This window comes from Conger conger, chromosome 1 (assembly GCF_963514075.1).
Source record: "Conger conger chromosome 1, fConCon1.1, whole genome shotgun sequence".
NCBI lineage: Eukaryota > Metazoa > Chordata > Actinopteri > Anguilliformes > Congridae > Conger > Conger conger.
In genome coordinates, this window is record NC_083760.1 from 11,366,187 (window position 1) to 11,391,407 (window position 25,221).

Consider the following 25,221-nt stretch of genomic DNA (forward strand, 5'->3'; position numbering starts at 1 on the left):
TTAGATGGTGAAATTACGGCAGCTGCCGAGAATAAAGACTTATTTGTGCATCTCCAGAGAAGTATGCTCACGCTGTTGGCAATGTTACAAACCAAGTGCTTCAGCTTTTACTGGCTCGTCCCCATAGGAACTACAGCCACGGCTCCGCCCCCTCATACAGCAAGGGAAAATCTAAACATTAAGCGTCACAGTTGGCACGAATAATACGTGGAGCAGGTGCCAACTAAACGCTCCGACGTCCCCAGCTAAAACGTGAAATCTTATACGCATTTCGATACGACAATATCAGAGGTTGGTACTTAGTCAAATGTGTTATACCCCTGTGGCCCCTGTTCCACTTTTGAATAATAACTTATGGACACAAATAACTGTAATTCTGCAGATCAGTTCAGCAAGCATACATCAGGAGAATCACTGTATTTCAGCAGTAGTCCCTGTAAATGAATTTTGGGGACGACGGGTTTGGCTATAGGGACTGAACAGCAGCGTGTGTCTGGAGCTAAAGCTAATTTGTGATACACAATATGCGTCATATCTTGATCACCTACCCTCCTGTCAAATGGTCCCGTTTTGCCCATCCGTTCTTGGTAGTCTTTATGAACAACAGCACAATGGCCTGATTGTGTGAGACACTATTTATAGTTTTGGGGTGAATCATATCTGTGGATAAGACTGCTTTGGCTCGGTCGTATTGAACAGATCGTATCTGCAGCCCGGTCTCTCGCTCTCTAATTGCAGGAGACGCAGATTACACATTGTACATGCAGCACTTTCACAATGACCGCATACCTTTAAATAATAGAAAACAATGGACAAAGACGTTCGTGACTGGATGTATCGCTGCAAAGATTAGCATGGGCCTGGTAAAGCAATGCGTATATGCACTTAAAAAAAGTGTACCCCACAATCTGTATTACTTTCCAAATGAAGCAGTACCTAAAAATGTTTACATACTAGTAATGCTCGTTACAGGCAACCTTGTTTTGCTTCGTCAAACCATGGTTCCTAGTGACAAACAGACATCAGTACAACTGAAGCGGTCTGACTACAGTGGTTTGCACAGCCCTTCCAGAGGATTTGCACCTGCCAAAGAGGCAACTATAGATTGATAATCAAAATTAACAATATAGGTTAGTAACTACAGGTTGTAACCTATATTGAGTTGTTCTGTGGCTTACAAGAAGGCATGGCCACCACTGCACTTTTACTTATTGTTTATTAGATTCAGGTTACACTGTATTAGTCCTGGACTACACTGTAGTTTTGTATGGAGAATCCGTATTTAATTTAGTCTAGGATTAGGCTTAATCTGCATCTGTGAAGATGGCCCTACATTTTTATAAGGAAGCCTGCTTCAACACACAGCAGAACATGTAATACACACAAAACCCTGAAACATTCATTTGACACATCTTTATTTAATATCTGTATTCATTTGGAATTTTTTTTTAAAGTTTATAGAAGTCTTGTGCACAAAAGTGTCACTCAATCCATGAGGTACTGGTAGCAGCAGGAACATTTTGAAGGCAGAAAAAAAGGTATTGGAGCGGTCCACAACTGACTCCATAAGACGGAAAACCGCACACTCATGTTCAACATGGGAGTGACCTTATTGTATTTTGATTCTCTGACTTGGGGGGGGGGGGTGTGCGGTCTTAAATTTCCCTGCAGGAGTGAAGGGAGGTGTAGAAAAGACTGGCCTACATGGCTGGTCACACACCATTGTGGTGGGCCGACATCTGGCCGACGCAGCCCCGCGCTCATCACGGAAAGAAAAGCAGAACAGTAAATATGATAATGGCTGGAGGTCTCTGTGAAACCAATTACTCCGTCCCCCTAAAGACGGAGGGCTGACAGCCAAGCAGGTGGCGTGACAGTCACTTAGAGCTAATCATTTCTCTTTCCCCCTCCTGAGTGTGTATCCCCCGTGCATTACATGGCAGCTCATCCACCGGCAAATATCATTCAAAATGGTGGCCTAGGCCTACTTGATGAAGTGTGGCGAGTTAATGGGGGCATTATAACAAATGTACAACACACCAGGCAGTTTCTCCAACATCATAGAGGAAAACAAGACTCTCTGCCAACTACTTGAAACAGGCTTTAGACGCACAGTTATCGGCTTTAAAGTCTCTTCAATTTGATAAGCAAAAAGGCTCTCACACTGGAGTTAGCCTTCAATTTGTGAAAGGATCTGAAATTGCCACTTTGTGGTTTCAAGTAGATGAGCGAAAGCCCAATATCCCGCTTCACAACGGGCGATGTTGCAAGTAGTGTAAAACATAGGATCGAGGTTCATACTCCCACATTCTCATTTCGTCAGCTCATCCCGTTTTCAGCACACCGCTCGATTTGGTTAATTCGGGGAGAGCGCGGAAGCAGCCATGCAGGGGCCTCGGTGCCGCTCCGTGGCCAGGAAAGGAGAGCTGTAGCGCGGGACATCTGGGCTCGCGGCAGCCTGGATCCGCGGCTCGGCGACTCGAGTGACACGCGCTCCGCCAACATGTCAGCGAGCCAAGACCGCCGCCAGCGAGCCAACGGTAAAACAGCGGCTCGCTGATCCAGAAACCTTATCAGAGTATCAGGCTTACCTTTATCCAGGGCTCTGCGCTGGGTGGCAGCCAGTATTCAAGTGCAAGAGAAACGAGGGGTCGAGTTAAACGCTGGAGGTCACTGGGGACAGAGCAGGGGTGCACAGCAAGGGCCGATTCGCTTCAGGAATTTGTGCCAACTTGTGCTCTTAATTATTTAATTAGCTAAATAATGTCTTGACCAGGCATTTTTATATGCACCAGCAACAGCTGCAGCTGCAAGTGTATCATAGAGACTGTACTGTGGTTCAGGAGTGAACAAACATCATTTCTAGAGCTGTCAGAAAAATAAATTAAGGTAATTGGTTGGAGCAAAAACCAGCTCGCAAGCCCGCCAGGACCGGAGTTGTGGACCCCTGGGATAGAGTAACTTCTCCTGCAGGGTCTGCGTGTAGGCTGACACGCAGTGAAGAACTGAAGCGCAAGTGAGTTAGAATGATAATTTCTTTTGTTATTTAGCTGATGCTTTTATCAAAAGTGACTTACAGTTGTTTAGACTTAGCAGGGGGCAATCCCCCTTGGGCCTTGCTCAAGGCCAAAAATCATTGAAACGGCTTTGCAGCACTACCCCTAACCTTCTGCAGGCTGCCCCCATTTTAAGTGAGTAAAATAGTGAAATAACCATAGTTTGTCTTTATGACCTGATACGCCAATGCATTAGAAAACAAAAGCCTAGTATAACCCTTTTTTATTATTAACAGAATAGCTTTTTATTACAAAACCTGCATACATTAAAATCTTACCAGGGAATACTGATGTTATGAAAACCAATCTTTTTTTTTTTTTTCCCCAAACATTTTTTTTCCCCCTCCTGTCGCATTTAAATACAAAACAACATAAATGTACAAAAGTGCTTACATGGTGCAAAAATTGAATAAAAGTAACAATAAAAAAACAACAAAAAAACCCCAAAACAAAACAAAAAAAGTTTACTACTTTACATTATATTCAAAAATCTAAAAAGAACCAAGCGGAGGAAAAGCAACTCTATATTACAGAGCGGTAAAAGGACCCAAAGCTGCCCAGCCACCTGCCTGAAGGAGCCAGAACTGCGCCTGTCATTGGTTAACACAGCTAAAGTAAAATACTCCACTACTCGCAGATTAATAAATAAGGTTTAAATAGCCCACTTAACCAAAATGCTATGGCAGTTCGTATTATTGCTTTCTAATCAGTTGGTAAACTTCTACAGCGTAAAGGGGGGGGGGGGGGGGTGTAATTCTCTCCTCGATGTCAAGGCTCAGCAAATTAGCAATGAATCTCTCCCATTAGTCAGAGTTCAGTTGGACCTTTCTACAAGAAAACTGTCATCTGTCCTTTTCCTAAGCACTGAGGAAACTGACAAACCTAAATTTGTTATTATTATTATTATTATTACTTATTCTTTTATGGCACTTAAACGTTGTGAATGCAGACCCAAAGGCTGGTCTATATTGCCTTAGCTCATAGGCGGTGTCACTGCTACATTTGGGCGGTGCACAGAGCGGCCCCACGCCGGACTGCACACGCTCCCCACAGGCATGGTGTGCCACGCCCTGCCCCGCTTTTCGAGGCGCGTGGTGTAAGGCCGTCGCGGAGAGATGCCAGGGAGGGGGTGCGCGTATGATGGGATTGGCAGACCCCCCCTTCCCCGACCCTGTGCCGTCCCCCTCTGCGATGCTCCACGGCCCCGGAGAAAGTTCCTGGCTGTGCGGTAAGAGTCTGGAGAGCACCGGGAACAGGAGGCAGGCCTCTGCCACCATCTCAGCTGCAATTGAAGCCCCTCTTCTGGGGGAGTGGGGGGTGAGTGTCCGGCTCACTCCTCGCCCAGACCCGACGGGTCTCGGCCTAGTAGCTGTTCTCGTGGCCAGCCAGGATGTAGAGGTTGCTCGGGGCTGTGGGGTTGTCTGTTGGCCGGCTCTGCAGGACCACCACCCTGTGGAGCGGAGAGAGACCCGTTAGAACCAGTTACTTACGTAATCACACAGGGAGCACTAGGTTTCAACAGCCTCACACTTGTGGCACAAAATGGCTGCCGTGTATCACCGAGGTGGGTGCAACACTGTAATGCACTTTGTGCATGAGAAAGGCGCTATATAAATGCTAATTATTATTATTATTATTACTTCATAAAGGCCAGTTTATAGTCCAGCGACAAACTCAGTCTCGGTCAAATGAAATTGCAGAACGTTGTATTATCACGTGATATAGAACGTGGTCATTGTCCTTAGAAAAGAGTCCTATAAACTAAATGTAGAGGCGACCAGTGTCACCCATCACAGCTGCAGCGACGCTCTCTCGCTGGATATAAACCGGCATTAATGAATGTGTGAATGTGTGAAGATGGATGTGATGGCATTACCCCGAGACAGTAACTCCAATCAAGTATGGGAACACCAGTGCGACGAAAACGAGGATTACTAATCACTCAAGACAATTATAACCATCTTGAAGATGAGTCTGGGGTGGGGCCCATAATAAGTGACAGTTGAGCGGGTCACACTGGAGGTTTTGTTATTCTCTTACTCTCTCCGGGGTCAGATGAAATTTCAGAGGCCTGCATAAAAGACACCCAAGCTAGGCTGGCAGTGCCCAGGCCCGGTGAATAAAACATGGGATTGGGCAGAGGGAGAGGGCGTTCCGGCCCTGTGGTGGGGCCGGGGCCCCGTGGGGGCCCTCGGGGGCCTGGGAGAGTGCTCCCTGCATCCCTGGTTTGCTAGGAGATCTCCTCAGGGCGTGCGACGCGTCGGAGGGGGAAGGTAAATCACCGTCAGCAGCCCCAGAGGCGGAGATTTATTGCCGGGCTGCCAGGCTGCCTGACAACCGCGATCGTCGTGGCGGTGCTAGGCAGCGGCGGATCAGCGGGTTTATGGGCCTCTCGGCGTGCCTGCGTCGGCTCAGACAAACACCTCCTCCACAAGGAGTATCAGGCAGGAATAGCAGCCCAGACAAGGGCAGATGACATCAACATCCAATCCGCCCCGGAGCCCGGCTCACGAAATTCCCCAATTGCTTTCAATTACCAGCAGCGATTGTTACATCAGCATTAGAATGTTGAGCTAACAACATTCTAATCACATATTAATGTGATTGTTACATCAGCATTAGAATGTTGAGCTAACAACATTCTAATCACATATTAATGTGATTGTTACATCAGCATTAGAATGTTGAGCTAACAACATTCTAATCACATATTAATGTGATTGTTGCATCAGCATTAGAATGTTCAGCAAACACATATCACATATTTAGATCACTTTGTGGTCGTACGCCTTAAAGGGTGAAACCTCTTTAGGGCCACACTACACAGGTATATCTGAGCGTGTGTGTTGAAAGCCCTGGTCGACCATCTTAGCCCTGGCTTCTCCTTGCAGGAAAGAACATATATCGTGCTGATGCAGAGCTGCCTGATCCTTCAGCAGCCTCTGGGCTCCAGGTGCCTGATGACCCACTCTGTCAGACCTCCAGGGTCACGCACATCTCTGAGGAGAGGAGTGTTGTAGGCGTTGCCAGGCAGTGGGGAAATATTGAGCCGTGTGGGAGTCCTCCCTCCTCAGCCATTAACACACACTGTTGACAGGGGCCCAGAGCTTACAGACTACACTACACCGGCCTGGGGTCTGAGCGTCTGAGAGCAGCTGCACTGTGATCAACAGACCCACAAATGAGTACAGACAAGACCACTTCAACATTCCAAATATTATTACTAACCTTTACACAGGGTAGGCTAACTGAGCGGGCATGCTCTGTTAACACTCCCCCCCCAAATAAGCTGCATGTCCTGTATGAGTTATACATGTATATTTACGTAAAATGTATACAGTACATGTGTGTTTATCTATACCTCTATACCAGTGTATTTCATTCTGGTTTGTATCATGTTCACGTGTGTTTGTGGACACGCCTACTATGCTTGGGCAATAAAATTCCCAAAGTTTTGTCCCGTGAGAGAGAGAGAGAGAATCTTTCCCATTCCCTACCTGTCAGATCCCAGCAGACGGAAGACCCGGCTTGGATCGGAAATCTCCTGAGTTACCTGTGAGGAGAAGAGGTGAAACGGTCATCACTTCACGCTCAGCGGGCTGCAGTTTCTCGTATGTAAAGTGCAGGTAAAGCAAGGACGCTGGACATATAGGGCCTTTAATAATTGAGGCAGTCTAGACGGTGTTTTGCATAGTGGCCGTCACACAACACCATCAGACAGCCATGCCATTTGGCCAACCTCGAGGGCTTTGCATTTTACAAAGGCGGAGCGGAGAGTTATACTAATTGAGCACACAAAGGCACATGACAGGTTTACAACCTCCACGGCTACCTCAGGTTTCCTGTGACAGAGAGAGGGAGAGCACCAAGACAGGGACAGAGAGAGAAAAACAGCAGGACAGAGAGAGAGAGTGAAGGAGAGGGGGAGAGGTGGGGAGAGAGCAAGAGAGATTGAGGGGGAGAAAGGGGAGAGAGAGTGAAAGAGAGAGTGAAGGGGAGAGAGAGTGAAGGAGAAAGAGAGCAAAGGGGAGAGAGTGAAGGAGAGAGAGTGAAGGAGTGAAGGGGAGAGAGTGAAGGGGGGAGAGAGAGAGTGAAGGGGAGAGAGTGAAGGGGGGAGAGAGAGAGTTAAGGGGAGAGGTAGGGAGAGAGCGGGAGGGGGAGAAAGGGAAGGAGATGGGGGAGAGAGAGAGCAGTTGATACAGAAAGAGAAAGTGCAATAGAGAGATTGAGAGAAGTAAAAAAAGAGAAAAGAGAAAAGGCAGAGAAACAGACAGAGCTCTCCAGATGAAGCGAGTGGGCAGCTCTCTCTCTCTCCAGGACGTGGAGCGGGGCCAAGTGGCAGGGCACAGCGCGGTGTCCGGGGGCTCAGGACGTCAGTAATCCAGCGTGTGGACCGAGAGAACCCTGCTGCAGGGTCACCGCTCCCCTCAGTTAAAGGGACAGGTCGACTTCATGAGCAATGCCCTTTTTACCCATCGTCAGAGGAGCTGATCAATACACATTTCACCCCTGTGCATCAAGTGCATGAAAGATATTAGAGAATATCTCTGAGCCGCATGGTAACCGTGCTACTACTATGAATGGCTGCAGTTTGATGAGTCGCCCAATCAAAATGTGATCCAACACATACAGTAGCTAGTCGTGGGCCATATTCCTGTGGTACGCTATACCCTGTGCCAGAAACCACATTCCTCACGGGCTGGTATCCTGGCTCCTCGCTGCTGCTAGGACACAGAAAGTGGGCTCGGACAGTCAGTGACTGGAGAGCGGGGAGTTTAGGTGACCATAGAGATTAGCGGCAACACTACTGTTCTCTGTTACCGCTCTCTGAGACCGAGCAGAGCAGACCCGCATGGTGAGAAATCACACTCGTCTCATTGCGTGGGGAGTTATTCAAATAAAATAAAATTAAAATGCAATAAAATTAAATAAAATTTTTATTTTAGCAGCCTGGACTGCGGGAGGAAACGCACATGGACACGAGGAGAACAAGCACACTCCACACAGAGAGAGGGCCCTGGCCCGAGACACTCTCGCCGTGAGGCGACCGCGGTCTCCACCGCACCACTGTGTCACCCCGAGTGAGAAAACGCACGGGCACGGACACACACACACACACACACGCGGCGGAAAGACGAGCCAGGCAGCCGGGTGACCTCTGACACACGCTCCGTGTAAGCGTTTGACCCGGCGGCCCGGGGGGAGCGAGGCCCCAGGCTCGCGGTCGAGCGAACACACGTCACGCACACACGGGCGAGCGGTTTCCCCCATCCTCCTCCCCCCCCGCCCGCCTCTGCTTTCACTGACACCCTTTCAGAACGCCTCACAGGAGCACCTGCATAATTCAGCGCCTCACGCTCTCTCTCCACACCCGCTTCACTTCTGATTGGACATTAATTTTGCATGGCGGCTGACATTCTGTCATCCGCGGTGCCCTTATGACGGGGCGGCGTCACGGGGGGGGCGGGCGGGGACCCTGTCCTTTCGGGTCTCGCACGGGGCGGTGTCACTTTCCAGCCAGCAGAATGCCTCACCCCGCGGTGACCCGCGGGCCCTTTGTGCTCGCCCCGGCGCCCCAGCGCTCCGGTTCACGCTAATCCCTCCGCCAAATCCCCCCCCCCCGCAGAAAGGGCTGCCCTGGGCCCCCGTTTTCATCCAGAGGCTCGTCTTGAAGCGGGGACGGATGTGTTGACGGATGACAGCAGGAGTTTTAGCGCTGACCGTTGGCCTGATAACAGGGAATAGAGCTGGGGGCCTACTGGCTAAGCTGCTTGACTGGGACCTGGAAGGTTGGTGGGTCAAGCCCTGGTTTTTACATTATTGGCATTTGGCAGACGCTCTTATCCAGAGCGACGTACAGTTGATTTGACTAAGCAGGAGACAATCCTCCCCTGGAGCAATGCAGGGTTAAGGGCCTTGCTCAAGGGCCCAACGGCTGTGCGGATCTTATTGTGGCTACACCGGGATTAGAACCACCAACTTGCGTGTCCCAGTCATTTACCTTAACCACTACGCTACAGGCCGCCACTACAGGCAGGTTTAGCCACTACAAGCAAGGCCCTTAACCCCCACATAGTATAATCAACTGTAAGTTGCGTTGGATTAAAAACCGTCAGCTAAATAACCAGGCTGTAGTCTGCGGAGGACTGTTGAGACCTGCACATTTCAATTATTCATCCTCAATATCTTAGTAGAGGCATATCGCCTACAACTTGATATGGTGCTAGATACTATTTAGGCAAACTAAGCAGTAGGTACACTTTAGTGGTTGGAAAAGGCGAGCATTGCTGGGCTGAATGGCCTGTTCTCTCTCATCATTGTGGTTTTGTTAGGTTTTGTTAGTGAATAACCACGCGCGGGTAGCGGAGTGGGCACTTGCCTCGTTGGACTTGAAGCTCTTGCCCTGCATGCCGTGTTTCCAGAAGGCCAAGACGCTGTCCTGAAGGCACACTGTCAGACAGGAGAGAGAGAGGTCAGTCACAGCCACTCCACAAAGACGCAGATATTAAACACACAAATAGGTCTCAGTCAAACCCCTGCCCTGATTAAAGAGCTGCTGCTTTTCTACATCAAAAGGATCATGGAATCATGAATAAAGAGCGCAGAGCAGAAACAGAAACGGAAACAGAAACCCACCCACGGAGCCGATGCAGAAGCCAAAGCTGAGTTCAGACGCCAGCTTCTTGTTGGACTTCAATCTGCCCTGGAGATTGACAATTTTCAAATTCTCTGTCAAAACACAAAAGGGGAGACGAGGAGAGAAGATCAATGGCAGCACTTCAACATGTTCATCATAGTCACTGAGCAAAGAGGATTTCTCTCCGAAACGTGTCAGTCTCCATCTTTCCCTGGATTCAATAAATATCTCCCAAGAAGAGTGATGTCCTTAAGCTTTCCTGCTTCATGTTCAGGGCCAAGGCACCTTCTTTGTATATTAGTTTAACTGGATTTTCCTGGAAGAAGATAATTTATCTCAATTCAAATGTTCAAGCATAGTGAATCAACAGAACAGTTTCGCCTAGAACGGAGTCCTGAACATCGATCTTGTAAAGACAAGAGCTGAGACCACAACTTCCTGACATTTGAACTGTATTAAAATCTGACGCGATTTTACAACTGATACGGCGTTGCGCCTCTAGTCACAAGTAAATAAACCAGCCACCCGAAATAACACCAGAGCCTGCACCCAGGGATCCTGTTCCTCTTATTTAAAACCAGACGTGAGAACTAATGTATTCTGTCTGACAGTTCATCAGTCAGGGTGAGGAGTGAGCGTGGTGTATTTTAATACCGCAGGGTCACGGCTCCAGTCTGGAGGTGTGACTGGAGGACAATGTGTACGCGGAAACGTAGCACGCTAGCCCGTCTGGGCCTTTGTGTTCGACGGACTGTTTGTGTTTGTTCAAGATCAACTTCTCACACCCAAAACAGCGCAGTAACACTTTATCAAAAGGTGTGGCATTGCCAGACAACCACTACACCACACAGATGGCGTACCCAGAAATAAACTGCCAGGAACAGCATCAATAAGCACAGCACAAAAGCAAGTACCGATGAGTCACTTCCTGCTTCTATACTTCCTGTGCCAGCACTCATTAACGGTTCTCTTCAGGATTTTATGACCGAGTGGGACTGAGACGTGTGTCATAATCTCTAAAGGTACTACACCTGATGCTGTAATTTTGTAAAGGGCGGTGTTGCAAGGTGGTGCAGCAGTGAGGAGGAACCTGGTCCTTTGACTGTGACGGGACCATCGAGAGAATCAGTGTAATAAAATGTGAAACGCACTGGGGAATGACCTGCGTGCAGTGTGGCGGAGGCGTGTGACGGTATGTAACGTGTACTCACTGTCCAGACACACCAGCACCGTGTCTCTCTCCAGCTGGGTCACGTGGACGGCATCCACCTGATGCACCGCTGGGGAGGAAGAGGCAGACATTTTCACACTGCAGCATAGCAAAACACAGCATACTGAAGCATAGCATAGCATAATATAGCATAGCATAGCATAACAGAATATAGCATAACATAGCATAACATACTGTAGCATAGCATAGCACAATATAGCATAGCATAACAAACTGCAGCATCACATCACATCACATCACATCACATCACATCACATCACATCACATCACATCACATCACATCACATCACATAACATAACATAACATAACAGCGCAACGGAAGTGCTCCTTACTGGATCCGATCTCGGTGAACCAGGACGAGCAGGAGTTGAGGTTGATGGTCTCGAAGCGGACCACCTGGCCCGGCTCGCTGCCCTGGCTGAGGGCCACACACACCATGGGGTACTCCTGCTCCGGGACCACCAGCATCTCAAACACCTTCAGGGGGCTGGGCAGCGGGAAGTCAAAGTGCTGCAGAGAACAACACGGCACAGCAGGGCGGGGGAGCCGTCAACGGGCTGGAGAACCAGGACCCTGCCCTCTCTCCCCAGACCAGAAACGGGTGGCCGGAGCGTATGAGGTGGGCGCCCTGTATGAGTCTGGAGCCCTGTAGCCCACTGGATTACACGAGTGTGTGTATTTGATGGGTCGCTGAAAGGTAGGCTACTCAATTTCTGATCTGGGTTCAGATATTAAAAAGTATTAGTAATTTGGGTCCAGATATTATAAAAGTATAAGACGCAGTGCAGTGGCTTAAGGGAAGGGACGAAATCCTGATCTCCATTAAGGGTTATTAAAGCTAGCCCCTCCTTTAACCATGAGAAGAGTACATTTTCTGGAACGTATTTTCAAAATTGTAAGTCGGTCATTGCTTCCAATTACCAGCGGTGATTGTTACATCAGGATCACGATGTTCCGTTTAAGAACAATCTAGTGACATATTTGTAAGCTTACACCTTAAAGAGTTAAAGTAAGCCTGTGTCTTTCATTATTCACCATCTGAACACGATGTTCAGCCGTAGCTATAGCAACACAGCGATGTTCATATAAGACAGTGAGAAATGCACGCTATCCTGCTCTAACCACAGCTGTTACTGACAGACTCCACTCCAGACACGTATGAATTAGCTGGCTCCGCGTTCAAACAGGACTTCTTCCAGAGGGGAATACATGATAAAAGAGACCCGCGGAGTCTGTTAAATCAATCTTCCCCGACACTCATATTTCATATTTTCAGGGAGACGCTTTGGCATCAGTGGAACACGATCATGTTTTTGATTTCGTTTTATCAGGCCTGGTTTTAATCTTGGAACGGAAAAAAATATTCCTGTGGTAACTGTACATTTCATGTAAATTCAAGTATTTTATAGCATTTATAAATTTTAAAAAGTCTTCTTTTCTAGATGTAGAGCCAGTACAGAACACAGCCATTCCAGGGCAGTGTTGTTCACAGACAGACCCCTCTGGAAACGCTTTCCTGCTCTCAGACCAGACAGACAGAGAGAGAGACAGACGGACAGACACAGAGACGGTGAGAGAGAAGGGCAGAGAGACAGACTGACAGAGAGACGGATAGATAGACAGAGACAGAGAGACAGAGAGACGGGCTTACCTTGATGAGCATGAACCTCTGCATGGGCTCGTACCACTGGAGCAGGACGATGCCGGACTGCAGGGCCCCACACAGGTACTTGTGACCCGTGTAGGGGTTCCTCACTGTGGAGAGACAGGGGAGAGTCTGTCAGCACAAACCTGCACGCTGAGGTTTGAGTGTAACGCTGCCATCTTAGATCAACGCAGTGCAACTGAACGCATTTCCCCGTTACTGCTCCAGACGGGCTGCAGACACTCACCGATGCAGCACTTGTGGCAGCCCTTTGTGTCGGGGATCTTGGTGGTCAGGGCGAACCTCCTGAAAGAAAGGAGTGGGTCAGGCTGGGAGGAGGAGATGGTTCAGGGAGGTGCAGAGGGTCATGGGGAAACAGGAGGCGCTTCAGGGAGGTGCAGAGGCTCATGGGGAAACAGGAGGCGATTCAGGGAGGTGCAGAGGATCATGGGGAAACAGGAGGTGCTTCAGGGAGGTGCAGAGGATCATGGGGAAACGGGAGGTGCTTCAGGGAGGTGCAGAGGGTCATGGGGAAACAGAACGTGCTTCAGGGAGGTGCAGAGGGTCATGGGGAAACAGGAGGGGCCTCAGAGAGGTGCAGAGGATCATGGGGAAACGGGAGGTGCTTCAGGGAGGTGCAGAGGGTCATGGGGAAACAGAACGTGCTTCAGGGAGGTGCAGAGGGTCGTGGGGAAACAGAACGTGCTTCAGGGAGGTGCAGAGGGTCATGGGGAAACAGAACGTGCTTCAGGGAGGTGCAGAGGGTCATGGGGAAACAGGAGGGGCCTCAGAGAGGTGCAGAGGGTCATGGGGAAACAGGTGCTTCGGGGAGGTGCTTCGGGTCATGGGGAAACAGGAGGTGCTTCAGGGAGGTGAAAAAGAGGGTCCTGGGCTAATAGGAGGTGCCTCAGACCGGTGATCTTGGGGTACAGGGGTACAGTGGTCTCTGGCCCTCTCTCACCTCGGTAAGATCTTGTCGGGGAAGCGGTGGGTCTGGAACTGGGCGGCCAATCCCGGCTTCCTCAGCTGCTCGAACAGACCAATCAGGTTGTGGGAATACAGCTGGAAGGACTTCCCTGGAGCAGGAGAGGGAGAGGGAGGTTATGCACATGGCCGCAGTGCAACAAGACACGCTTTTCCAGCTGACATCAGCCAAACAAACACTCAGTTCTTTAAGCTTTCTTTGCTCATGACCCTACTGACTGAACCCAGATCAACAGCTAAATTAATGTGTGAGTGACTCATTACAGGAAGAAATGGGGACAGGGCTTAAAGCAGGACAGGAGCAGATCACAACGGCAATGATTATACAGTATGCACACAGGTTAACGAAACATGAACCTTCAATGGAAAAAAATATTAAAATGTATAGTAATGTAAAAACATGTAAAATATTAATTCATCCGAGGGTTAAAGGTCAAATTAATACAGTAACTACATTTGGCCCGTTGAGGATTAACGCCATTTGATTGGTTGGCTGCGTGAGAGAAAATGGCAGGAGGACACAAAAAGGAAGCACATTTACCTTCTATTGAAGCGACAGAAAGGATCAGGACATCAATCGAAGTCATGCCAGGACAGAGGGACACAGAAGAGGAGACAAATCAGGCCTCTCATTCAGAAGTGTGTGTGCATTTCACATGGCATAATTTCATAAGCAAATACTCCACAAACTGTATCTCCATTATGAAAAGTGAAGAAATGAATCAAATATAAATGTAGACTAAAAGATTAAAAGTAAAAAAATAATAATAATAATAAAAAAAATAAAAAAACAAGCAAGATATTTCATAAATAGATTGTCGCTAAGCCAGAATGGTGGCAAGTCCCCGTTACAGAATCTTGACTGGGGCTATACTACACCTACTGGCCACCACTGAAATGACACCCACCACATTTTGAGGCGGACAGTAAAACAACAGCAGCAGGACAACACGCTTTTTAATGAAAAGGAAGGAATGGACGAATGAGCACGCGCGTTATATTACTTTACGACGGCGTATATCAGACATGGAAGTCCCGCCACATTGCTACTGCATCCGTGTGTTTCCAGGGCTAACGGGCCGCAATCACACGTAACTGTGCAACACCACCGCACCTCATAAACCGACTAAAGTATTTACAGCTCAGCAGACAGAAAGCCATTTATGGACAGCGTGTTTCTAACTGCCCGGGACCACTCATTTACGAGCCACAGATAAAAGGGGACTGCGCTTTAACGTCATTATGGTCCGATAGAGAGGACACAGCAATGAACCACAGCAGGAATGCTGCAACGCCCACGATAAGGCAGATGGTAGCGCTAGCTTAGCGCACTTACCCGATAAAGACATCAGGTTATTGTTGATAATGTACAGCCAGGTACACCTCCTTGGAAACAGCTAAAGGGGAGAATAAAACATATGCACACTTTTGAGGACACAGCAGACGTAGCTGGGTTTCTACACTACTTCAGCCTAAGACAGGGCCAGCTATACTGCCAGTGACTGGTGCCACTGTCTGTGATCCAGATGTCTGGGGGAAAAATGGTTTTAGACTTTTCTTTGATAATCACTAGGGGGATTTTGTTTTAATACCAGTGAGATATTTCTCCAGCTTTCGTCAACATTTCTGGGACGGTGCCAGAGACATGGGAAGCCCCCTCCTCACCTGCTCCATGGTGGCTTCGTGCAGCTCGTTCAAGTTCAGAGTGTAAATGCCGTCCTCCGTCCCGAAAATGAGGTACTGGTCTGGAGAGGACAAGACAGGGTTACTCTCTTTCAGCCGGACCTGACTAAACACACACACACTCAGTCACACTCTCACACACACTCTTCTGGAACCCACCTGAAACACTCCCACGTCTCATTTAAAAAAACTCTACAGAACCAGATTGTTACCTTTCGTATCCGGGTGTATCCACGATGTGGCACAGTTGATCTTCAGGGGACAGCCGTCAAAGACCTTGGAGAAGCAGGCTCCCATCTGGAGTGAACACACAGGGTAGGTCAGGGGTCAGGGGTCAGAGCGAGGTCAGGAGTGAAGCAGAGTGTTCAGAGTTCAGCAGCGTTTCCCCAACGTGAGGAGCGACCACACTACGTCCACAAAGACAGAACTGGGGTTTCTTTAAATTCCAAAATCACCACTCACCAGACAAGTAAAGTATAACTGTGGGAAAACCCCCCAGGAATGAGAGAAGAGGGATGGAGAAACAGTGGAATGAGAGAGGAATTAAAAAGAAAGACTCACCAGTACTTTAGGGGTGGGGGGCAGACCATTGATGGCTGGCTTCTACAGGAAGAGAAGGAGAAACGCAGACACAGACACAGACACAAAGTCAGAGCGTTCTCTCCCCCTGTGTCTAAGGTCACGACGGTCAGACTCCAGACGTACAGAAACACCATTCCACACAAAACATTCCAACTACAACCCCAAAATAAACAAAACAACGGGAAGTCAGTCTGGCACGCAAAAAAGCAAGGACATTCATCCTTTTACCAAAGGTAATTGCAGGTTTTTCAGAGTGTAGTAGCTGAATGATCTTGTGTTGAATGTACAACAAGGAAAACAATGGTTTACATTCACCCACATTTTTCAGTTTAGATTAACTCCCCAATCACATTGGGTAAACCCTGCAGTCTTCAGAGTAAAAAAAAAACACTGATAAACCCCAGCTGTGTTCAGCATGATAATCCCAGTAGTGTCCAGCATGATAACCCCGCCGCTGTTCAAGATGTTAATCCCAGTAGTGTTAACCCCAGCTGTGTTCATGATGACCCCACCACTGCCCAGTATGTTAATCCCAGTACTGTTAACCCCAGTTGCGTTTAGTAGATAATCCAATCTGTGTTCAGTATCATAATCCCAGTACAGTTAACCCCACATATGATCAGTATGATAATCCCGGCTGTGATCAGTATGAGAATCCCGGCTGTGATCAGTATGAGAATCCCGGCTGTAATCAGTATGAGAATCCCGGCTGTAATCAGTATGATAATCCCGGCTGTAATCAGTATGATAATCCCGGCTGTAATCAGTATGATAATCCCGGCTGTAATCAGTATGATAATCCCGGCTGTGATCAGTATGATAATCCCGGCTGTGATCAGTATGAGAATCCCGGCTGTGTTCAGTATGATAATCCCGGCTGTGTTCAGCATGATAATCCCGGCTGTGTTCAGTATGATAATCCCAGCGATAGGACGCACTCACCGGGAAATCCTTCTTCTCTTTCCTGTGAGGTGTGGGCGGGGGCTGCTTGGAGCTGTCTCCGTTCAGACCGCTCTCCGCATCCTCGTGATCTGAGGGGGGGCAAAACACCGCGATCGTTCCCTTTCTCTTACACCAGCTACACTACACTCTTTCACCAAAACACCATTTCACCAACTACACTGTGCATTAATAAAGATCACTTCAAAGCTTAGTCAACATAACTTGCAATTGAAGAGGAAATGTTTCAGGTTTTGAATCAAGTAAAGGACTGTAATGCAAAAAGGTTTGCTGTCTGAGGATAAAGAAAATGCAGAGGCGATGATGTAGAATCAGACCAGAGGAGTGTTATTCTCCAGGCCTGCGGGAATGTGCTGGTAATGATAACACAGTGAAGGTGCTGTAAATGAGATGTGGGGGAGATTACATTACATTTGGCTGACTTACAGTTGATTAGCCTAAGCAGGAGACAATCCTCCCCTGTAGCAATGCAGGGTTAAGGGCCTTGCTCAAGGGCAGCCCAACGGCTGTGCAGATCTAATTGTGGCTACACCGGGGCTTGAACCACCGAACCTTGCGGGTCCCAGTCATGGACCTTAACCACTACGCTACAGGCCGCCACCTGATGTGTCCGTGGTTGGAAGGGGGGGGTTTGCAGGGTGAAGGCGCAGTAGTTGCGGCCAGGGGGACAGCGTGTGTGTGTGTGGAGGGGCTGGCGTGCGTGTACCCTGCTCCGCGGTGTGGGACAGCAGACCCGGGCTGCTGACGCTGGCGGACAGGAAGTCGGGGGGCGTGTGCTGGGCCAGGCCGCCGTGTTCGGGCGTGCTCTGCCTCCGGGAGCCCCCGGGGGGGCCGTTATCCGCGCCGGGGAAACGCCGAACCGTCACACACCGCTCGTCACTCAGGCCCGTCTCATCAGAACTGCTGCTCAACCGCGGCTACGAGAGAGGGAGGGAGAGAGGGAGAGAGGGGGTGAGAGGGGGGGAGAAAGGGAGAGAGAGGGAGAGAGAGGGAGGGGAGAGGGAGAGAGAGAGGGGGAGAGGGAGAGAGGGAGAGAAAGAGAGGGAGAGAGAGGGAGAGGGAGGGAGGGAGGGGAGAGCGAGAGAGGGAGAGAGAGGGAGAGGGAGGGAGAGAGGGGGGAGAAAGAGAGGGAGAGGGAGGGAGAAAGGGAGAGAGAGGGAGAGGGAGGGAGAAAGGGAGAGAGAGGGAGAGAAAGAGGGAGAGAAGGGGGAAGAGAGAGAGAAGGGGAGTGTGAGAGACAGAGAGGGGGAGAGAGAGAACGAGTAAGACACAGACAGAGAGAGTGTGAGCTGTCATTATATTATATAACATTATGGTTATATAGCTGCGGCTTTTATCCAAAGCAACTTACAGTTGATTGGACTAAGCAGGGGACAATCCCCCCGAGAGCAATGTGTGGTTAAGTGCCCAACAGCTGCACAAATCTTATCGCGGCTGCACTGGGCCTCGAACCAACAACCTTCCGGGCCCCGGTCTGGGTGAGAACCCTCCCCGACACGGTTTCAGACGGCGGTCAGGGCCACAGGCCTTACCTTGGGGGGCAGCGGGGGAGGGCCGGCCGGCTTCAGCGTGGAGCTGAAACAGAGACGGAGTCACAGGGTAAGCGCACGGCTCGGGACGTTATCAAAGGTCCCTTTGAGTCTGGGGGGTTGTACTTACAGCTCCACGTCTTCAAAGGCGTCCTCCAGATGGGCGATGTGTCCCCTGGGGGGGAGGGGGGGAAGAACGGGGGCGAGAGGCGGGCGGGGCAGGGTTAGGTATGCTCGTGAGAGGGGGGGGGGGGGGGGGGGGGCGCTTTCCGCTATAAGAGCTACACACGCTCCAGCAGTCATTAAAACGCAGCTGCTTTAGGGAGCGTCACGTGACTCTAATAACCCACAAATCTCCCTTTATCTTTAACGCTGGGTGGCCCGGCCAGGTTTCTTAAATGCTGATGATTTCAGATTAAATCTCAATTCTGAAACCTGAGAATATGAGAAAAATCAGGTGGACCGCAGCTAGTTTGACAGAGAACCACTGAATGACCATAACTATTCGGTTATAATTCCTGAGTTTGTGTGGGGATGAGCCACTTGCATGGAATAGTCATGCAGAATAATGCACACTGTAAGCAACAAAAAAAAAAAAAATGACTACACAATAACAACAATGGGCTTCATTCACACAACTTCTTCTAACTTTTTCGCTTAAAAATGAAAATAAGAAGTACGAAAAGCCAACATGGGATTCATGAAACATGCACAGACCGTTGATTTTGTGCGCATCACGTCCGTAAATTGGAAGCGTGTGCCTGCTTAGCATAAGGTACCACCCCAATAATCCCAGAACAGGCAAGCAGACTCGTGTGCAAACACATCTGCGCAGCCAACATAAGACATGTCTATGCAGCAAACACAAGAGGTGCTCTCTCTCCACGGCGCGGACAGCCGAGGAATCCAAACACAGCTAATACACCACTAAGGGCTGGGCGTGACTATGGGTCCTCATATATCATCTTCAATTACCATCATCATTCTGTTTTCTGCTATCACTAAATAAAAAAACTAAGAAAGAAAGCTAAACTAAAACTAGTAAACCTACTCTTAAATCTAACTAAAATGGTCACAATAATCAAAATAGAAAAGTAAATAAACTTAAAAACTAGTGAAACTTCATGGTTTCCCTGGTAAGAGTGGCTCATGTAGTTACAATAGAGTAGCCTACTTAGGCCTATACAGTAAATGTTGTCAAAAAAAACACATTGATAAGCGGTCTGTAACCAAATGGAAATCAATTGACTTTGCATTAATAATAAAGCTTTGTAAATGGTCATCTCTTCAGCAAATAGGCCTTTTTAATGCAGGTTTAAAAACACATGTGGATTCTGATCGTATCAATGCCATAATGTTTGTGGAAATGTTCTTAACAGTTTATGATAAAATCTGATCATGTGCACGTTTCGTGAATGAGGCCCAGTGTCAATGAAGTCCTTAGCTACCTGACATGGACTCCAGGTTTATACTCCTAATATGTGCTTCTTCGTGGCAGTTCTTCAACCGCCAATGCCAGTAAATGCTCATAACGAGTGAGCCATTGTAAACAAAAGAGAAAAGGGATTTAAAAAAAAAACGAGCATATAAAGAGCTTGGGTTGCCTAATGCCTGCTCGGTCAGCAGTATACACAGCGCTGTGAGTCACTTCTGGGGGGCTGTGTGTCTGGTGTTCTCAATTAGCCGCCCCGGTCAGACCTGCAGCTGGTGGCCACGGTTTCTGGTAAGAGCAGTCAGAACGTTACAGACGCAGTTAAAGATGCCGGGCCTGGCTGGGACCTGGCGTCTGGGTCCTTTGTGCACCTCTATTTATGGCTCCGCTTAAAGCCTGAAGGGCCCTGCAGAACGTGGGGGGGCTACGGCTGTTGAAAGGGGGGTCTGACTACCGTCTAGCCATTATGCTTGCATGTAAACAAGCAACCAGCCCTTCTCTTACTGAAGAGATTCAGTTACACTCATGTCACATGACATGCCATGTTTGGGGGGGTGGGTTTCGTTAGCCTGTCTGACCTACCGCCTAGCCATTCTGCTCGCAAGTAAACACGCATCCAGCCCTACTCATACTAAAGAGCTCCAGCTACAGTCATGTCCCATGTTTGGGGGGGGGGGGTCTGTTAGCCAGTCTGGCCATTCCATTTGCATGTAAACATACACACAGCCGCTGCTAATGCAACCGCCTTCTCATACTGAACAGCTTAAGCTACTCATGTCACATGTTGGGGGTGGGTTGGGGGGGGGTTGCAATGGTTATTGACCGGGGCACATGACATCACAGAACAAACGAGCACGGCCTCACAACCACCGCACAGCCATTAGTGGGGATGGAGAGGATGGCGGAGGACCAGGGGAGACACACACACACACACACACACACACACACACACACACACACACAGCGTTACCGTTGGAACAACTCCTCCTCAACGCTTTTGAGAAGGCTCCTTCGCACGGACAGTAGAGGAAAGACAGTCAAGAGAAAGAGAGAGGGTAAAAACGAAGAGGGAGAGAAGAAGAAGAGGAAGAATGAAGAAGACACAAGGATATCGTAACTCTCTCCCGGCACGGAACGCAACAGCAACGGGCATTCTCAAACTCGACGGGGGAGGTGGGGTCCATGCTCGAGACACGAGACGGCTCCGCGCAGCAGAACAGAACAGGTTAGGCAGTCAGGATGTTAAAGACATAAAACAAAAACATTTTTTCCCCATTCAGGCGCACTCTCGGGTTACTGATATGAGTTAATAAAACGGTTCCTGGAAGCCACACACAAAATGGCCGCCCACAGAGCCTCTCGCGCACATTCCCAGGGCTGGAGATTTTTTCCACTGGAACGTGAGGCCCGGCGGGAAGCCCGCTAATGAGAGAGAGAGCAGAGTTTCCACGGCTGGTTTCCATGACTTACTTGCTGCTGATGCCGCCCTCGGAGAAGGGGCTCCACGGGGAGGGGAAGTCGTTCTCTTTGGTCACGTCCTGGAAGGGAGGAGCAGACATCGGGAGAGTCACCACGGCGTCCACTAAGAGACACGACGCCACCGTCAATCAACAACTGTCAGGTCCGCTGCTCAGAGCAAGCGGAGGATTGGAGGGAATTGGAGTGAAAATGACAAATGAATAGTGGAGCCTCACGCTCCATTAACTGCTTTGGGAATACTGGGGCTTGTCGAGGAAACCGTTACATTTGCCAGTGAATGACAATGTTCCAAAAATAATGAAAGACAGGCTGATTTTGAATATTTTCCGTTGAATGTAAGAAAAAAAAGGAAAAAAAACTGTATTCCATCAAAAGCCTGCCCCCGAGTGAACTGTACCTTCAAATACACAGAAGAATGGTAAGGATTTTGAAATAAATGTCACTATTCCAAGTAACATGGATTAACAGCTGTTCATTTTCTTGCACAGCAGAAAGAGTATAGCATTACCATTTCGGTGTGAGCCTCAGTTTCCTTCCGGAGTGGAGGTCCAAACGGTGTCTTTTCAACTGCAAGGGGGGACAAACACGAGTGTGAACGCGTCAGCTTGTTACTGCCATACCACCGCTCGGACACTAGAGGGCGCCAACACCTCACAGGTGCAGGAGGGAAGCCACAGGAGCCTTTCAGCGTAAACCACAAGAGGCGGCAGAGAGCGCGAGCACATTCAATGCCGTTTATATTACGATTCACAATAAGAAACATTTAACGGCATAGTTTGACATTTCGGTTTTGGCGATGGTTTGCGTGCTTTTCGACGTCACAGACGTCACGAAGTTACAACATCGCAGACGGTTACAAAGGTTACGGTACAGACCGTCTCTGGGGTTTGGAGATGCCTTGAACATTGCGGTGGCCTACAAACTGGCCCCGTCACTGCGGTGAAGACAGGTAACACCAGAAAAATGACAAATTCACTTTCATTTCTTCAAAGCACCCACAGCCAAGCCTGTGATTTTCCATAGCCGTCAGTGACTGAATGAATAGAGCTGAACTGTGTAAACACGTTAAGTTACCGATGAGACGCTCACTCGCAGTAAACAAAAGATGATGATTTCTTATTTCAGACAGTACTGCTGATCGCGGACAATGGATCTGCTAAGTTTTAGCCAGGCATCTGAACCCTTTAACCGAAGGAAACGCAGCGTATGAATAGAACACAATGTTTGGGAAGCTGTGGCAAGCGGAGCCTAGAAATTAAACAACGAACTAGAGCAGCAGTCTACACAACACTGCCCCTCCACACAAGAGCCCCGCTCCACCAGGCCAGTCTAGTGGAGCAACCGGACCACTTCAAGACCCCATGAACACAGCGACAGGGAAGCAGAATGCGTTGATCACATTTGCAAATGCAGAATTAAAATGAGTCACGTTTCAGCATAATCATTGAATGCTCATATTTACTTGATTACTAATTTGTTGATTTTTTTTTTTTCAAGAATTGTTCACTGTACCTGCCTGGACCATTTCTGTCACAGTGCTCACCAGACCTGGCTCAAATATGTCATTGTTTATGATTGAATTCATTCTCTGTGCTCGATTAAGCTTGCCAGGTGAAATGGAGTCAACCAAGAAGACCAGAAGGCGGGGTTAGCACTTGAGAGTATATCATAGGTTCCAATACACCAGACAAGCTCAGTAGGCGTAGAATAGTATTTGAATATATAAATAAATTATGTATTCGACCCAAGTCTGGTGCCCAGTTACACACTGAAGCTGAAATGACGCTCAGCTCACGCCCACCTGCTCACTGATTGGCTCGGGGGCTGAAAGGTCCTTGTCGATGGCCAATCAACATTCGGCAATAGTGCTGGGGGAGAAGGCTCCATTGTGACAGTGCGATGGCACTCCTGAGCCGGCCATCTCAGCACATACAGAGAGGGCTTAATGTGAGGAAGGCTTTAGCCGTTGTCATAGCAACCCCCAGACTGAATAATTCAGTCCTTTCCAGCAAGTTAGTCATTAAAGGTACTGATATTTTCTTGAGTCTTTAAATATTAATTCTACTAATATTCAGAACATCCTAACTTTTTCATCTTTAACCCAAGGGCTATAAAACTTTAACTAGAATTGACAAAAAAATAAATTAAATAAAACAAATAATTTAAAAAAAACTTGCAGCAAGCCAAATGTCACTGGTCAGATTTGAATGCATAGAATTCCTCTTGATCATCAACATAAACAAATGACTTTAAACAAAATGCATAACTGGATTTTACTAGTTACAACATAACTGCATGAATTCACTTGCCATTTCAATACTGGACATACCATTTCAATTAAGGACATTCAACCTGGAAATGATTAATACATTCAATACTGCTCCTGGACCAGCTGCAAGTGAGATCCTCTTATAATGCCAGCTCTTTATTTCCATACAGCAAGTCCAAAATCCCCTAACAAAGTCACCCCACCAATCAGGTACAAGGCCAACCAGCAGTGCTCAGGTGGAACACCAGAAAGCCAAGTTCCTCCACCCAGGTTAAACCACAGCTTATAGGCTGACGTTGATCCAATGAGAGGAGACCACAGCTCTGTGTCCGAGAATGCCACAAAACAGTCATTCGCTTATTCTAAATCAGGGATGGGGCGATTCTGGTCCTGCATGCAGACACTTGTTTCCACCAATTACCCTGGCTAAGTGAGCCGATTGCTTGTGTACACCAACCGTGGATCTGCTGAAGATTAGATCACAGTGAAACTTTCATACAGGCACAGTCTTACAAAGAACTGCCATTCATGTACTAAACAAAAAATCCGCAAATGAACAAAATGTACTTAAAATTCTGGATGTTGGCAATGAAACGTTTCCCCACCTCACCCCTACACAAAAATCAGTACTGACCATTCTCGTGCATCTACCATACACTATCCACCCAGAATCACGGCCTGTGTGTGAAAGTGCGGTTATCTCTCTACACTGCCAACTACCGACTTCCTCCACTTCCTCTGTGAGCCTGGCACGGGAACAGAGGCCTCCCGAATCAGCCCCCCCCCGGTCAGGCACGGGACGGCCCACACAGAGAGAACACACTCCTGACGGGACGGTCCCGCTCTGAGCCAGTCCCCTGGCTGGGGCACCACAGGAGGCCCCTGCTCCTCAATCTTAAGGCCGGTTTACCGTTTACTTTTAAATATATTTAATTTATGAAGGATAAACTGAACGTCACTGCGACCAGCGATGTTGCTGGTTGCTGCGACGGTCGCTCGACGGAGATGTGCTCCTACATGCAAATGATTATTTTCCAGTCACCACACATGAATTTTCGGGAGCAAACGCTCTCAAAATGGGAGCGCTGTCCAGCCCGGAGGGGAGTGCATACAGTACGTAGTCCAAGGAAAACCAGCGTTTTCCAAGGGATAGTGTTGATCGTATTGATAACTGCACGAAAGATTTATATTAAAACAAATTAATCCAATATGTCCATGTCTGAAACGAAATCCTCCAGAAGGTTATTAAAATGTGTTCAGTTCAAGTGGAAAAACCCCACTCGGATGCGGTTTTCCCCCCCCGTACGCCCCAGAGAGAGGCAGGCAGCCCCAGGACACACTAACCCAGAGGACGGCTGGTTTGAGGGTACGGGCCGCGGACGCGTGCGGGCGTCCGAGCTGCAGCCTGCCCTGCATCCCGTCTCCCCGCGACCCCCGGCTATTTTTACCGCCGCCCATAAGTGGGCTTTGGACTTCCGCCAATCGCGCAGGATTAGTGAAGGAGCTGCCCCTCCCACAGGACTCTGCACTGGAGCGGATCTGGAGCAGGGCTCAGCCAGGGGGAGACCGGGGCAGCCCGGGGCAGCGGGACCGCACACTGACCCCAGAGGCGTGCCGCCCAATCCTGTGCCGTGGAGGGGCCGAGACTACGCAGGATTTCATTCCGACCGCGCACTACACCTGCTCATTTCACCAGTCAGTTCCCTCCTCTCCGGTCAAAGGTGAGTTACTGA

General features: G+C 48.7%; 1 protein-coding gene across 3 annotated transcripts in view; it reads right to left on the reverse strand.

Annotated features, from left to right (window-relative positions):
• Positions 1-3,262: 3,262 nt before the first annotated feature.
• The window catches only part of map4k5 (mitogen-activated protein kinase kinase kinase kinase 5), a 58,456-nt gene continuing 36,497 nt past the window's right edge, over positions 3,263-25,221 (reverse strand). For 2 of the 3 annotated variants that reach the window (XM_061263285.1, XM_061263291.1), the window contains 20 exons: positions 21,728-21,786; positions 21,211-21,278; positions 20,711-20,749; positions 18,439-18,483; positions 18,312-18,354; positions 17,486-17,696; positions 16,762-16,850; positions 15,799-15,840; positions 15,450-15,534; positions 15,220-15,299; positions 14,891-14,951; positions 13,532-13,646; positions 12,818-12,876; positions 12,577-12,680; positions 11,258-11,435; positions 10,905-10,973; positions 9,693-9,785; positions 9,436-9,506; positions 6,554-6,609; positions 3,263-4,506 (listed from right to left, as the gene is read on the reverse strand). In XM_061263285.1, the coding sequence (XP_061119269.1) occupies positions 4,419-4,506; positions 6,554-6,609; positions 9,436-9,506; positions 9,693-9,785; positions 10,905-10,973; positions 11,258-11,435; positions 12,577-12,680; positions 12,818-12,876; positions 13,532-13,646; positions 14,891-14,951; positions 15,220-15,299; positions 15,450-15,534; positions 15,799-15,840; positions 16,762-16,850; positions 17,486-17,696; positions 18,312-18,354; positions 18,439-18,483; positions 20,711-20,749; positions 21,211-21,278; positions 21,728-21,786 (1,655 nt within the window). In that variant the 3' untranslated portion in view covers positions 3,263-4,418. The remainder of the gene's footprint in view (positions 4,507-6,553; positions 6,610-9,435; positions 9,507-9,692; positions 9,786-10,904; positions 10,974-11,257; positions 11,436-12,576; positions 12,681-12,817; positions 12,877-13,531; positions 13,647-14,890; positions 14,952-15,219; positions 15,300-15,449; positions 15,535-15,798; positions 15,841-16,761; positions 16,851-17,485; positions 17,697-18,311; positions 18,355-18,438; positions 18,484-20,710; positions 20,750-21,210; positions 21,279-21,727; positions 21,787-25,221) is intronic. The other variant, XM_061263300.1, reaches the window with a different exon arrangement.